Consider the following 16,983-nt stretch of genomic DNA (forward strand, 5'->3'; position numbering starts at 1 on the left):
GTGATTCTCACCTTTCTCCCTGTTTCTCTTTCATTTCTTCCATGTGCTTTTCACTGGCAATCTTTTATCTTCCCTTAATCCCAGTATTTCTGGCAGGACATAATCTCTTTCTTAAATTTACATTTTAATTACAAGGCCTGCTGAACTCAGGAAAATCAATACCGCCACCATCGGGCTGCCCGGCACTGCTCTGCGGCGCAAGGCCTCTCCATTTCCTGTTATTGATTTATCTCTTTAACACCCGCGATTTTATTGCTTCAGACAAATAGCTACCATTTTGGTCAATTTGAACTGAAAAAAAGAATGGGATTTGGCTGCATTTTGTGATTCTCCTGGGAAGAATTCTGCAAAGCAGCGGGGTGAATCCGGGAAACCAAGCGATCTGAGGGGTCAGTGGGGAAGACCGAGTATGTTTCTCCGTCCACCACAAGCTGCTGCAGCTTTAAGAGCTTCACTGTCCACACATCAGCTGTGGAACATAGCTACAGTCAGCTCATAACTTATGGCCCCATGATAAAAATGGAGAAAAAAAGGCATGTAATAAACAAGACCTATAATAATCTAATCTGTTATGTTCAAACATATGGGGGGCATAGTGGTTAAGGTAGATGACTGCGACACGCAAGGTCGGTGATTTGATCCCTGGTGTAGCCACAATAAGATCCACACAGCCATTGGGCCCTTGAGTAAGGCCCTTAACCCTGCATTGCTCCAGGGGAGGATTGTCTTCTCTAATCAACTGTCCGTCGCTCTGGGTAACAGCGTCTGCCAAATGCCATTAATGTAATGTAATGTAATGTACGTATATACTTTTATTTCAATACATTACATATTTGAAAACCGTTGTTTTGAAAACCGTTGTAGTTATTGGCACCCCTAACAATTATTGTAAATAAAATCATGAAAGTTATTTAGCTGACGCTTTTATCCAAAGCAACTTGCAGTTGATTGGAATAAGCAGGGCTAGACTCAGGGGCGGAGCTATGGGCGGGACTGGCGGTGAGATTGCACTGGGGCCCGGGCTGGAGTTTGTCCGTCAGTGACAAGAAGACTGCCGAGTTGTATAGATACCCTGAGATACTATGTTTGCTCATGCTAAATATACCTTTCATTTGTATACCATATCTCCCCCATGGTTACAAACCAATATGTGCTTTTCAAATTTTTTCGTTTGGCAGTACAGTAAATCACTGACATGTTAATATGGTAAGTGAATAATTTTTAAAAATGGTTGCTTCTATTATCTGTATATTTATCTGTTTGTAATTGTGCTTCTCAAAAGGTTTGTGGGAAGGTTTTTGATCTATCACATGATTGGCCTGCATTCAACTGGGCTTGATCTATCACATTCAGTTTTGTGATTGCCTTTCAATGTCAGCTAAAGATAGCTAGCAAAAAAAAAAAAAAATCAAGAGAATGCTTGAATATAAGAACTAGTGCTGCACAAAAATATAAAAGTACAAAATGAGGATAAACTACCACCTGCCTTTGGCGATGTGTGCACTCTGTTGATTCTCAATTTCACCATACTAGTGACTGCCACCTCAGCCAAACACTCTTTCTCAAAACTAAAACGTATCAATAACTGCTTAAGGAGCAGAATGGGTCAAGAGAGACTAAGTGGGTTATCCATACTTTCAATTGAAAATGACAGAGCCAGGAATTTGGACCTGTCGGTGGATGATTTTGCGGAATGCAATTTGTGCTGGATGTCTTTTTAAATGAGTGAGCAGCATTTTTGCTTTTTACCGTAAAGCCATTGTTAGTCAGAGTAATGTAATGTTGTCCTCTATCTGTTAGAAGGACTGGCTTGTGCTTATCCCTGTGCTTTGTCTACTGTCTGTGGTTCTGAATGACCGCAATAAGAAGAACACATAGGCATGGCCTATGTCTCTGAATGTTTGGAACGTCATTAAGAAGAAAGAGAGCATTTGTCTATGTTTGGGATCATTCCCTTGCTGTGGGATGAAGCATTGTACAATTAGTTTGTAGGCATTTGAGTGAACTTAAGCAGATCAGCTCCTCTGTAGACTTCAGAATTTAATCTGCTGCTGCAATAAACAGTTACATTATCAATAAAGGCAAGTGAGCCAGCTCCTGTTGAAGCTGTACATGGACAAACTGTAACGCCCCTACCACCATCTTTCTCAAATGAGGGGGGCTGCTTTGGTTCTTGGGCATTTCCTTTTAGCCTCCACATATTGCTATTGCCATCACTCTAGACCAAGATTGACTTGTATCAATCTGTCAACAAGATCTTTTTCCAGAACTCTACAGGCTCTTTTTGGTACTACTTTGCAAACCTGGCCATCCTTTTTATGCAGTTAAAAGGGTGGTTTGTATATTGCAGTGTAGCCAATGACACATCCACGCCTACCTCCTGAAGAGTGTTTCTAATCTGTCGGACAGGTATTTTGGGTTTTTTCTTCATTATGACAAAATTTATTTTGGCCTACAGTACCAGTTCCTTTGCCATTAGTGAGCTCACCAATGCTCTTTTTCTTCTTAATTGTTTGGCCTACAGTAAATCCTCAAATTGTGTCTGGGATTCTATTTGAAGCCAGGCCTCGGATAATAGCCGGGGGTGTGGCCGATTCGGACAAATGAAGGCCGGCCCCCAAATACAAGCCGGGGTAATATTGCCTACCAGTAGAGCTATCAGTCCATGAGCACTAGAAGACATTGTTTCGATTTAACTCAATGAAATAAAAGCTCTTCTTAATATTTTATATTGTTGGTTGGTTTAATACGAGATGGCTCAGGCAGTAAGAGCAGTCGTCTGGCAGTCGGAGGGTTGCCGGTTCGATCCCCCGCCCGGGCTGTGTCGAAGTGTCCCTGAGCAAGACACCTAACCCCCAAATGCTTCTGACGAGCTGGTCGGTGCCTTGCATGGCAGCCAATCGCCGTTGGTGTGCGAGTGTGTGTATGAATGGGTGAATGAGAAGCATCAATTGTGCAGCGCTTTGGATAAAGGCGCTATATAAATGCCAACAATTTACCAACCATTTAATACTGTTGCCAATGAAAAGTCGTTGTCCTACACCATGGGTCTCCAACACGTTGCTCTCAAGCTACCAGTCGCTTGCCACCCCCTTCTAAGTAGCTTGCCAAAGGCTGAAGCAGTATATATTTAAACACAATTGTTGCCGCGAGGCATTCCAGCCTACAAATTTAATAAAAAGTCAATCAGGCAAAATGAAAAATTAACTCAATTTAGGCTACTTGGCTACGCAATAAGGTTTCCATGTATTTACAGCACAGCGCATGTTCAATGAATGAATGAAAGCGGCTGCCTTGGCTCGCAATAAACAGACGGGTGGACACTCTTTCAACTACATAAAACTTAACAGTGAACCATCAAATACCCCCCAGATTTCAGTGCCCATCAGTCCCAACATTTAGCAATAGAATCAAACGGTCCAAAAGTAAATTAAATCCCAAACCATAGCGAAAATCTTTTGATAGCCTATCGGTATGCTGCTCCAAACGAAACGCATGTCTCACAATAAAATGCACTTTAGGAAAATAGATCCTTAACTTGCTGTTATCTACGCTAATTTGTTATTGTTCATGAAGGCGTGTCTGGCAAATTGTTATTTTATGGATTCTGGACTTGCATGTGATTTATTGTGTTTAAGAATATTTGCAATAAACTAAGTCTGTTAAGACTGACACTATGACTTACCAAACGGTGTTTCCTGATTAGCCTACACTAATTGATTTCTGAACGGTTACAGGAAGTGTTGAACAGTGTTGGCCCACTTTAAGCGTAGCCTTTTACTTTATTTCTAAGAATAGAATTCTACACCAGAAGCCTAATAAGAAATAAAGTCCTGCCTCGAATACAAGCCTGCCCCAAATAAAGGCCTGTGCTTTGTGTAGCCTAAGTAAATAAAAGACCCCGGACACAATTTGAGGATTCACGGTATGTCTCTTATATCTCAGCCTTCCTTCATGACTGTCATTGGCATAATGCTGGTCCTCATGTTCATAAATTAACTGAACTGTTTTATAGCTGTACTAAGGAAATGAAGACACCTGACTAATCAGAAGCAGTTGGGAATCCAACGGTCCAATTACTTTTGGTCCCCTTAAAAGGAACATCATTCACAGCCAATATGCTGGAGTACAGAGCTAAAAGAACAGAACTTGCACCACTGTCCAAATACTTACGGACTGCACATAATGTCTTTAATCTTTTGATATAAAAGTGCTTTACACTGAAGCAGGGAAGCTCACCCCAGATGAGTTGGAGATATGTTGTAGATGTATTATGCTCTCCACCCTTTTGCTGCAGGTCTAGAGCCAGCCTCTGCTTCCACCTCCTCGGCAAAGCCAGCTAAGCCCGCATCAGTGCCTGCCCCCTGGCCCCCTCCGCAGCCAATGAGGCATGGCTATGATGAACTGCAGGATCCCACCTGTGCAGCTGCCACACTGCACATCTTCAAGCAGAAACTGGGCTCCTCATCTTCTGCCAGGTAACCCCCTGCCATTAACCACTGACCCCTCTTCCTAGCATTCTTTCCCCATCGCATGTTCTGCCTCCTCAGATGTAATGGCCATGACTTGGAAGAAGAAACAAGAGACCATGTCTAAAACCAGCATCCCGGGATGTGCTGTGTGTCCCGTGCTACAGTCAGGGAGGCTGTGCTGTCTCAGTGTTATTGCAAGGTGTGCTGTTCCTGTTTACTGTATCACTGTGCTATGGGCCCAGAGTGTTTTAGGCCTAGAGTTTTGGGTCTTTATAATGAGGGTCACAACATTGAAGGAACAGGGTTGGACTGGCTTGCCTCTACCGCACTCAAGATCCAAAAATACCACAGATATTTTATTGCAACTGCTGAATAAAGTTTTTTGCCGTTCTGTTGATCTATAAAAATCAAGTAACCTAGAAAAGTGCCTCTGATTTTTATTCCTGCCTGAAGCGTCGGGTTGGTTGGGTTTGCTCTGTATTAAGCCCTTCTGGTCTCACTTAGTCTCCAGATACTCAATGTCTGAGAGAGCATCTGGAAAATATAGTTTACTTTCTGTGGAATAGGCTTGCTGTAATCTGCACTTGCAAACAGTGTTATAGCCCCTGTGTGGATCAAATTTCCTGGAGGAAATCTTCTATTTTATTGAATGATTGAATGCTTTTTAGAATAGGATAGCTACAGTAAGCTAATTTGCTACTGTGTATAAATTGAAGATAATTTCTCTCAAACCAAGATGTTTCAAGGAAAAAGGTTTTAATGGTCGGTTATATTAAGCCTAAGCAACAAAAGCAAAAGCTCACAGATACTGTAGCCTACAAAGCGGTAGGCCTACCAGGGTGGGATGAATAACATGTACTAGGCTGTCATGAAATTCCAAAGGTAGGTGACAAAGGTTTGGCTTCACAAGTCTCTTGTTCTTATCTGTTACCAGTGCTTGACGTGGACTGGTACTTACCAGTAGGCGGTACCGGCACTTCTTCGTTTTGCTCTTTGGAGTACCGGGACTTTTTCTGCACTCATATTAAGCTCCCGGTACTTGTATTAAGCTTTCCCGTCCCGTAGTGTAGCTATGTTCAAATGAACAGTCAGTCAATGTGTTATCATGAGATAGCACATACAGTAAATTAGTTTGTTAGCAAGGAGGCTAAATATCCAGTTTTCTCACTAGTTGGCTACGTTACTGTGTTTACAGTTCGGTAAACATGAACTCTGCAGTTGAGATGGTAGTCAGTGTTCATTAGCCTGCATTTTGAAGTGTTGGCTACCTCTTCATTTAAGGAATAAAAATTGGCAACTTTCTAACTTGATGATAATGTCACAACCTGACTAGTACTTGAAGTCAGCCGGAACAGACCAGCACGCCGTAGCTTATCAGGATTTTTATGCTTTGCTCCAAGTACTGGCACTTATTTATTTACACTTCAAGCACGGTCTGTTACTGTGGAAAAAAAATACGCACATCATGCTGGCAAGAGTGGGCTTACAACAGCTGTAGAATAGAGTGCTCAGATTTGTCACCTGGTGGTGGTTCTGTGAAAAACAACCGTAAACCATGATTGCTTGAATTGTATTAACAATGATTAGAAATCTGTTATTCAGATTTTTCTTCTTTCTATATGAAAAATGTATATGGTGAACTGAGTGGCGTTACAACTAATATTTTATACCAATGACACTCTGCTGCCCCCTATTGTCGGAACCTTGCAAGTAGTTTTTCCCAGGCGTTAGAATTCTTGCCGCAGAGGCAAAACGTCAAATGAAACCCGAAACCACTGTACCTTCCTTGTTATTGCTAGAGCTTACTCATCCAGCTGAATTCCACACACAGAACTCAGAGTGGTAGATTAGGTAATTTGTCCTCTGAATGATCTGTCTCTCACTGTTCTGCTTCAGCACTTCCGGAGGCCATGTGGAGCCAAAGGACAAGGAAGAACACAGCGAGGACAAAATGAATGCCCCTGTCATCCCTTTTGGCATAGATCTGTATTATTGGGGTCAGGAGCAACCCACTGCTGGCAGAATCATTAGGTACCATACCCTAAAATTCTGTACAAACTGTTTACCTGTGCATTAAAACTGTGCTTTCTGTTTGTCTCATTTGCCGTTTCACTTCTTTTGTTGCTTAACAAGGGTGCCCAGTTCTTCTTCTGATACAGGCTTTTGTTGTATCCCCAGCACTAAAAGGCCTCTTCCAAATAGCCAACTAATCATGGCCTTCAATCAAGATCCTTTGTTTTAAATCAGGGTTTAGTTCTGGAATGGGAGAAAGCTGCACAACCTAATTGGCCCCTCTCAGATGAGACTGGACCCCACTCCTATCGATGTTGGACTTTCTGCCAATCACGATAGCCTTTTCTAATGTATATCCAAAATGTATTGTTACCTGTGTTCATACAGTAATATGAAGGGGGGGGGGGGGGGTTGAGAATATAGCACAAAGTCACTGTGTTCTCATTAATATAGCCATAGTGTATTTTGTCACAAACACAAGCTTTCAGTGCATTCTGCGCTGTATTCTCTGTCAGCCACTAGAGGGTACTATTGTCCATTCAAAGTGACTTCAGGACTGCTTGCTTCCTGACTGCTGCTTTTTCATTTTTACATTGAGGAGGCAAATAGACACCTGCAATTACCAGCAATCCCATAATTATCTCAAAAAGTGCTATGTGGAGTCAGGGCAGTGAGGCAGCCTGTTTAGGGTGCACCGGGTGACCCCTTGTTGGTGACATTGCTCTACTCTCTACTCCTGCCTCAGGTACAGCTCCCAACACCAGTTCTGGGTTCCTCACGAGGTAGAAGAAGAGGTAGAGAACAAGGAGCTCTCCGCTCAGATGAAGTCCCGGTACATCACCTTTGCCGGACGCTTTGAGCCGGTCCCACACGAATGCCGGGCTCCCATGCCTAACGGCGCTCTCTGCAAACGCCAAGACCGGATTAAGGTGATCATCATGGACCTGGCCCTCTGAAGTATACACACACCTGACCATCTGAGGCACACACACACACACACACTCTCTCTCTCTCACACACACACACACACACACACACACACAGACACACACACACACACACACACACACACACACTGGGCCCTATCAGACACACACTCCCAGCCCTATGATATAGACACACTCCGAACCCTATGATATAGACACACAGCTGGCCCTATGAGACACACACCGGGCCCTATGAGACACAGACACACACACTCCTGGCCCTATGAGACACAGACACACTCACCTGGCCCTCTGAGACACTCACTTAGCCCTATGAGACACACACAGCTATGAGACACACACACCTGGCCCGATGAGACACACACACTCACACACACACACACACACACACACACACACATGAAAGCCCATAGCTGGTTCTCTAACAGTATTACACTGGGATCAGGCTTCTGACTGTGACACTTGTAAAGTTATGGTCAGAGATACTTGTTAAATGTAATTATCAGTTTTCTTTAAACTATAATTAGGAATGTCAACAAATGGATCTGCTTTGCTATTGCAAAAGTGTGTCTTTGTGTGTGTGTGTGTGTGTGTGTGTGTGTGTGTGTGTGTGTGTGTGTGTGTGTGTTAGACAAGGGAGTAAGCTTAACGACTGTTGTTAAAGAGTGGCCTATATGGAAAGTACTGCTTTTGACATAAAAAAAGGACCTGGGCTGTTCGTAAGTTGTACCTTAAGCTCTACCTTAACGTATCAGGGTGTGTCCCGAAACGTTCTTAGCTAAATGTACCTTCTGTAAGTGATACTTTCGTAAGGTTGGTCTGGACCACTCTTAGCTATACCTTATCGATGTTGTCAACTCAGTGGGCACCACAGTTTTGACCACAATCCTCTGAAATCAGCTGCTGCTCCTAGCTGCTCTCAATCTGTACAATATGTACACTAATAATTCTACAGTTGTAGCTGGCTAATAATGTTACTAAAATACCACATTAATGCGAGTGTTTTCCTGCAAAGAATAAAGTTGTACATTACGATGGATGCATGTTGCACTTTATTGAACATGTAGCCTAATTGCCTTTTAAATTATATCCCAAAATGATATCAGCTGGCAAACAATTAGGAGCTAAATGGGTAGGAGTCAATGTATAGGAGTTATTATGGTGATGAGTAAGGCCAAACTATGGCAGCAATTCAACATACACTATAGTTGTGCTCAATCAAAGACGGCACCTTACACAGAGCCATTTAGCCAGACTCGTGCCGCTTCTTCCTGACGATTTCCCACTCTCTATGGGCTGAAGATGGCCGCTGCCATCTTCCTGGCAATGTTTAACCATAGTTCTTTCTTTGTTTTGTTGGACACCGTAGTCCTAAAATAATGTTTCTTTATTTAGCACCACCTCCTCTAACAATATCTCCATTTTGTTTGCTGTGAAGCTGGGGGACCACTTCTTCCTTTGTTGAAACCACAGTCTGAGGTGCTGGGTTTTTGCACCCATTTGGCGAAAATTATATATGTGGTTGGATAATTCAGTTTGTAAGTTTTGAATTCTATTAATAAGTTCCCACCAGACTTGATAAATGCAATACTTTTAAGTATTCCTGCAGTGTTTTATTCATAAAGAATACAACTTTCTCTCATAACACAGTCATCAGTCGCTGCATCGAGTGAATAATTGATCCTGGAGCCGTCAATGTCAACCACTTCAGCACCATCGCTATGGACAGGGCCTAGTAACGTAGAACGTTAAGGAACCTCCTAAGGGATGGTTCAGGAAACACGTCTAGAAAAGTAAACAACTTTAGTAAGGTGTACCTTTCCAGTCTTCATAAAACGCTGAGAGACACCTTTATCAGGAAACCCGGCCCATTACAAAATTCACTGTTGCATGGAAGCAAGAAGCAGGTGAAAGATTTTAAATCCAGTGAAGTTCACGTCACACTGATGGCCACAGCCAATGCAAGTGGCAACGTTGACTTTCGCTTACCATTAGTTTTCATTCACAAGAGTGAGTTGCTTTGCCAACATCTTAATATGATTTCTTTATGATTTAGCTACTGTACAAGTTTACAGGTTTACAGGTTTAGCCTATTGTTACTTAATTGATTGCACTTTCTATGACAGTTACTGTTTGATCAAATGCCATTGGGGTTATTGGTTCGTTATGCCTCTAGATAAATTGAACTGAAATGCATATTTCATTTTAGTAAAAATTTCAACGTCTCTTTCAGTTACAGAAATGTCAGTGTTCCGAATGACCTTCATTCCGATATATTCGGTTCCCTGAGGTTACTACTGTAGAAAGGATGTTCAGACATCTTCTATGTTCCTGCAGTGTCCTTTCCATGGGGTGATTATCCCAAGGGATGACATAGGTAACCCCATCAACCCTGATGATGCAGCCCGGCTGGCGATGGACAAGAGGAAGCTTCAGGAAGAGCAGCCAGGTCAGTTAGTACAGTCAGCACGGCTTCACCTCACTATAGTTACTACATCAGCACTGCTTCAACTCATCATAGTCAGTACAGTCAGCAATGCTTCACCTCACTCTAGGCACTACAGCCATCACTGCTTCCCCTCACTATAGGCTATACAGTCAGCATAGCTTCACCTTACTATAGTCACTACAGTCAGCACTGCTTCAACGCATCATAGTCACTACAGTCAGCACTGCTTCAACACATCATAGTCAGTACAGTCAGCACTGCTTCGCCTCACTCTAGGCACTACAGCAAGCACTGCTTCACCTTACTATAGTCACTACAGTCAACACTGCTTCACCTAGATATAGTAACTAGTCAGCACTGCTTCATCTCACTCTAGGCACTGCAGTCAGCGCTGCTTCACCTCACTGTAGTCACTACAGCCAGCACTGCTTCACCTCACTATAGGCTCTACAGTGAGCATTGCTTCAACTCATCATAGTCAGTACAGTCAGCACTGCATCACCTCACTATAGGCTTTACAGTCAGCATTGCTTCACCTCACTATAGGCTCTACAGTCAGCATTGCTTCATCTTACTGTAGTCACTACAGTCAGCACTGCTTCAACTCATCATAGTCAGTACAGTCAGCACTGCATCACCTCACTATAGGCACTACAGTCAGCACTACAGTTACTTCACTACTCATTAAAGATAGAGGTATACTCAAAATGAAAAGGAACTTATCGAGCAAAATGACGAGTTTCAAATGAGACAAATAAATAGACACTGTTTTCAGTTTGGACGATGCACCTAGCACGAGCTGTTCGCAAACAGTGCGCCGACAGCCCACCAGTTTGCAGACCCCCCCCATCTGCAATTGGACCGTCCGAATATTGCATGGTTAGTTGCATCATGGTTGATCAGCTGACTGAGATTAATACTTTTGAAGAGTTACTGAACTCATGCAAGGATAAATGAAGGTAATCTTTATGATCGATCACAGATTTTAAAGACAATGTAATGTAGTGTGCTCAAATGTGTTCAAGTTCCTATGACCTTGGATATCAATGAGCCTGGAAGGGTTTGATTCAACATTAACACATTCCCTTCCCTTGCTGTCTTCCCTCGAGGGAGGGAAACCAGCAAACTTAACAGGAACTCTGCTAGGGAGGATAGGTGATGAACAAACCCAAACGGAACTGAACGGTCCTCATAACCCATATAGGAAGTACTGCCCTAGTGTAAAATAAGTATTTTCTTTTTCCCTAGGATGACTGCAATGTTCATGAAGCATTCAGAACAACCACTGGTTATTTTTAGTGATAATAAAAACACACCAGCCAGTCTTACTAGTAACACTAGTGAGGATTTCTTAAATCTCACTCAAAAAACAGAAACAAAAAAACATGTAGGCTAAAGTATCTGACAAAGTTAAATGCTCAGTTCTCCTCTTCTTCACGGATGGAACATCGCATTATGGGATTTCCCTTCTTGCTGGAAGTTTGCATTTTATATTCTTGGCAGGAGGGAGGAAACATGATAGAGCAGAGAGAATATAATTGCTCCCTCCCCTTTCAGAATTTGGAACCAAACCCTACTTGGTGTGACCTCCATATTTCTTCATGGCATTTTGGTGATTCTCCCCTTGAAGCAAGGAAAGAAAGCATACAATTTGGATTTGAATCCAGCGAATCCAGAGTTGTGCAAACAACTTGTGAAAATATGTTTGACAATGTGGAGTTTGTATTGAGTGTACTGGAAACAGTGTTTGGAGTGTACTGCCTATTACTGCTTCACCTCATCAGTCGCTATAGTCAGTCCTGCTTCACCAGGTCAGTCACTGCTGTCGGTACTGCTTCACCAGGTCAGTCAGTGCTGCTTCACCAGGTCAGCCGCTGCAATCAGTGCTGCTTCACTTCCGCCGTCACTGCTGTCAGTTCACAAACGTGTACTGCTTCTCCAGGTGTTAATGTTTTGCTAACATGCATTCATCTTTTGTGAAAACAAATTAGTGACAGTATCATCCTCCTCAGGAGACCTTGTGCACTGGATAGAAAATGTTGATTTCAGCTTGTTTGTTTGTGTATGTTTTATGTTTTGCTGTATAAGAGAGCATCTGAGAAATGCCTAAATGTCAAAATTATCAGATGAATTTAAGCTTGTGTTCCTTGCTCTGATATTAATTTTTTGGGGTACTAAAATGCCGTAAATGGTCACCACCTCTTTACAACACATTCAACAGTTTGGTTTGTTTTTATCTGCGCTGATCTTCTGAGCTTGAAACCGTTCAGCATGGCCAGCCTACAGGTGTTCTGATCTGTAGAGTGAGATCAATGACTACATTATCCAACACACACTCAAGCACTTTAAAGACTTAATCAAATCCCCCAGAACAATCGCTTTCTTGTGACATACCCATCCATATCCACCAACACCAGCAATTCTGCCAAACAAAGCCACCAAATCCATCGACACCACTATCATTTCCCCCAGTAACTGCACTGCAGGGGTTTAGTGGTATGGGGGGGCGGGTCATCTTAGCTGAGGAAAAGATGATTTAATTAAATCACAGTTATCAATACTCTAGTAATCAGGAGGGGCAGCGTCTTGCCCTGTCGGCTGAGAGAGCCAATTAAGAGGCCATTTGCCACCACCGATTTCAGAGCCTTGTTAACGGACAGGTGCTGAAGCCAAGGTACACAGCCGCGCGCTAGCCACTCACTGAAATTACATCTTTTGTAGCCAAGCACAATATTGATCTCCCCCTTTCCCCCGTGCTTTCTATCCAAACACACTACCCCTCCACCCCAAAGCCCTCACTAAGATGCTGGGTTTGGTCCAAATGGCCCATCAAGGTTTTGACTGGCCGCTTACCCTCACCACTTGTATTGAGTTTTGCTCAAAGGCTCTTAAATTATTTTTTTGTTTTGTTGTTACAGTCACTTAGTCTCTCATGGTAGGCGGTGGTATATTGTGATTTTATCACATCTGAGGGGCCTTGTTTGGCCTGCTGTGCAGCGGAGTACTGCTCGACCAGCCCCCGAGTTTTGGTCGCTAACAGCTGTGGAGAGATCTTTCCCACTTGTGTTACAGACATAAGTCTCTCACCTCAAGATCCGCATCAAACAGTTTCTGGACCATGGTGCTACGTAGGTAGTGGTTAGTGTTGCTCTGCATCCCTGGTTGTTAGCAGATCCAGGGCCCATTCGCTACATGTAATTGTTTTTTATTTTGATGTGAATGACTGCATAGCTGCAGAGTGGTAATTGAAATACAACCGTAAAGAAGCCTTAAACAACATTTTACAATGGCTATTAATAATCACATTGTGAGATTTGCTCTATTAGTTTTATACACTGCTCAAAAAAATTAAAGGAACACTTAAGGGACACATCAGATCTTGATGAACGATTTATTAAAGTTGAAAATCTTTACTGATGTACATTGTATAATTTGTTGAGAACAAAATGACGTAACAACGGTCAAAGGAAACCAAAATCATCAACCCATTGAGGACTGGATTCAAAATCACACCGCAAATCAAAGTAAAAAATTGAAATCCCAGGCTGATCCAACTTGTGTGAATTTTATCACGGCAACTCATAATGTGACTCAGTAGTGTGTATGGCCCCCACGTGTCTGGGCATGCTCCTGATGAGTCGGCGGATGGCATCAATGCCTTCCTCATCCAGGAACTGCCTACACACTCCAAACCGGAGTGTGTAGGCAGTAGCTTGAAAAAAGTAGCTTGTTCTTGACTGACCCAATTCAATCACCTGACCTCAAACAAGTTGAGCATGCATTTCACTTGTTGAAAACCAGACTGAAGATATACAGCGTCTGGCGATGTCTATGGGTTGTGCACGTCAGGCATTGATTGCAAAGGATTTGCAAAAAAATCTTGAATATGATTAGTGAATGATGATTATGAATATTTCAGTTTGTGTTCATTTGTCCAATTACTTTTGATCCCCTAAATTTGGCTTTTTTTGAATGTATAAAAACCTACATGGTTCATCCAATCTGGATGTAAAAACCCTCAAATTAAAGCTGAAAGTCACTTTAACCAAATTGTGATTGTTTTATTTCAGCTGTTTGTTAACCACAGCGCAGAGTGAAAAATGTGTCACTGTCCAACTACTTACGGACTGCACTATATGTACTCAGTTTTCTTTGTTGTGGGACTAACTTGAATTGCTCAGAACCAAATCACAATGTTTTCTAAAAATATAAAGATATTTCTGCAATAAAATGTAGTGAATTGGGGATTAGGCCTTTAATGTACTCAGTTCTTGGAAATGTTTTCCAGACATTTTCCACCATTTTCCATTGAGTTAACTGACCGTGATTTTGACTGCTCTCCGCTGTTTAAGCAGCGGTTATTTGTCACCGGATCTCACAGATCGAGGGCGGTCCGAATAGGTGGGTCTCTAGCCAGGCTGTGTGATATGTGGCCCTGTGCTTCATATGGGGTGGGGGTAGTGGTGGGGAGGGTGGCTCTGAGGTGTTGACAGAAGACCAGACCTGCTGGGGGACTCAGGAAGCTTAGGTTAATAATACTAATACCCACTCATCTGGAGAAGGGACTTAAGCCAAACAAAGGACCGGCCTTAAGCAGAGAGGGGATCACAGACCCCTTGTAATTAGGAGGATTGCCTTTCACCCCCATCCCAGAGGGTTTAGATGTCCCAAAATTAATTTGTAACTAATATCAGCCCCCTCTTACAGGCTTTGGTGGTCCAATAGAATCAGACACTGGACCAGAATAGCACACATTTTTCCAATTCTTCCCTAACTTGTTAGTGCAATAGCCTGTTAATTGAATCAGCTTTGGTAGGGAGAGCAGGCCGCATGATCTGCCTATCAGAGTCGCCCGCCACCTCAGCACCTCAGGCCGCAGAGATCTGGTTTTACTGCCCCAGAGATCCACCTCCGCCCGCAGATGGGATGGGATTTTTACACCATTGCCGTTTCTGAGGCTGATACTGGATTTGGACCTCACCTGGACTGTTTCTTAGTTGACATGACTCTCAGCCCCCTTTTATTGGGCCTTGGGCCTGAGCTATGAAGGCGGTGGGGTAGAGGGTGGTATGTGTGCATGCATCTCTGTTCTTGTGTGACAGGATTGTGTATATTTTACTTTGCAAGATGGATGTCTGTGTGTGTGCATGTGACTGTCAGAGAGAGATGTTGGTGTGTGTATCTGTGGCACTGTATGACGTGTGTTTGTTTTTGTGGTGTGTATTATGGAGCAGACTGGCGGGACTCAGAGCTGATGCGAGAAATTGAGGCAGCCACAGGGGAGGATCTGGGGTCCTCCAAGACATTTGGGAAAGGCAAGAAAGGCTCCAAGGGCAAGGGCAAGAAGAAGTACCCCAAGCTAACAGACCTGAAGCAGAGCACCAACACGGCACGCTCCAGGCTGGAGAGGAAAGTCTTCAACAAGTGAGTCCATCATCTACAGCAGTCAGTCACCTTGCTTTCCTCTGGGTCTCTTGTCAGTTTGTTCTTGAGGTAGAGGGGGATTTGAGATTTTAGGTCTACTGGGATACCCGGGTGGGGTGTGGGATATTAGTATTGTATGTCGTGTGATATCAGTGGTTTAGGATATGTAATATTGGAGGTATGGGGACTGCCCCCACTGAGCGAAATTGGTGTTTTTGGGCATAAGTGCTATGGGATGAGTGGTAATGACCTCCGGAGAATTTTAAAGACATTACATCTTATGGGCTTAATGCTCATAAGCTTCAGTGTGAGAGATCATGTACATTTATAATAAGAGCATTGTTTTCTTGCAGATGGTATTGATGTGGCCAGTAGTATATATCTCATGTCTATTTAAATATTGTTATTAAATCAGACAGTTACTGCTGGCACAGAGAAACTGCACTCTTGAGTGTACATAGAAACTACACTCTGAAATGGAGCATGCAGGCAAACTGAAGCAGAACCATTTTCTAAATCTCTTTATTCTTCTTTTATTTCCAGAAGTGCCATGAGGAGGGTAACGGAGGCTATGAAACAGGTTGACAGACGGAAGCATGAAAAATTTGCAAACCAGTTTAACTACGCATTGAAATAATGCCTTTTAGACCATTCCACTGGGTATGATATGGCAACTTAACTCAGGCAGAACTGTGTGCATCACCTTAATTGCACAGCAGCCCCACAAATGAAAGTCTTACTTGTAACTTCTAATAAACTGTCACATACATACCAGTGCTAAAGTTCAGAGACTGTAGGCATGGTATGATGTTATTGTGTTTTATAGCATTAGTGTTTTGTGTCAGTGAAAAGTATTCAGTGTAATCACTTTTTTTTCCCCTGAACAAAATTCTTTTTTATTTTACTTGTCTTATACTCATGATCATTTTGCATTTTTGTATGTTGTCATTACTTTGTTAAATAGAAATATTAATTATTCATGCTCAAATTAAATTAAGCACACACTTCTTTGCAATGCTGTGTTCAGTTTACTGAGATTACAACATAAGAACATTCATGTGAACCACATCTGCCCCACCCCTACGGAGGGAACATGCCCAACTACAGGTCACATGACATCACCGCTTCATATTCCTTACGCTGGAGTGTTTTCAGTCTGTGTCCTGTTGATTGTGAACCTTCAGTCTGAACCCCTACAACTCTGTTACTGTTCAAAGCTAGTGGCTCCCGTGTACATGTAGACCATTGTTAGTGACACAGCCCTCTGCATACACCAGCTCCATTCAGTAGTTCAGAGTACAACACTTGGACAGAATCAGGATTTTGCCTGTCTACACTTAGGACAAGTGCATGGAAACTAAATATATCAGGCTCCTGACAGATGTACAGATGGCCCTTGAATTTCTTCCCCCAAATCCCCCAATTCAGTGCCCACAGAGGGCCCCAATTATGTGCCAACACACAATGTCCAGCAAGGGACCATCAGTTCAGTCACCTGTGCCAAACATCTCCAATCTCTAACCAGAACAATTTGAGCACTGTTGCTTCTCTTTATGCCCCCGGTCCACAGGGTGGCCATTCTGTTGTACACATTCATGATCGTGCACATGGATCTGAATGGGTACATACTGTGGAATCCCAAATAATTGGCATCCTTGACAAATGTGCGCCAGAAAAT

At 42.8% G+C, this 16,983-nt stretch overlaps 1 protein-coding gene across 5 annotated transcripts in view; it reads left to right on the top strand.

Annotated features, from left to right (window-relative positions):
- Positions 1–16,320, top strand: part of uvssa (UV-stimulated scaffold protein A) — a 41,222-nt gene extending 24,902 nt beyond the window's left edge. For 4 of the 5 annotated variants that reach the window (XM_061253324.1, XM_061253328.1, XM_061253325.1 and 1 more), the window contains 6 exons: positions 4,298–4,478; positions 6,369–6,503; positions 7,231–7,414; positions 9,770–9,881; positions 15,116–15,305; positions 15,849–16,320. In XM_061253324.1, coding sequence (XP_061109308.1) covers positions 4,298–4,478; positions 6,369–6,503; positions 7,231–7,414; positions 9,770–9,881; positions 15,116–15,305; positions 15,849–15,942 — 896 coding nt within the window. In that variant the 3' untranslated portion in view covers positions 15,943–16,320. Of the gene's footprint in view, positions 1–4,297; positions 4,479–6,368; positions 6,504–7,230; positions 7,415–9,769; positions 9,882–11,438; positions 12,095–15,115; positions 15,306–15,848 lie in introns of those variants that run through there. The other variant, XM_061253327.1, reaches the window with a different exon arrangement.
- The last annotated feature ends 663 nt before the right edge of the window (positions 16,321–16,983 follow it).

This window comes from Conger conger, chromosome 8 (genome assembly GCF_963514075.1).
Source record: "Conger conger chromosome 8, fConCon1.1, whole genome shotgun sequence".
NCBI lineage: Eukaryota > Metazoa > Chordata > Actinopteri > Anguilliformes > Congridae > Conger > Conger conger.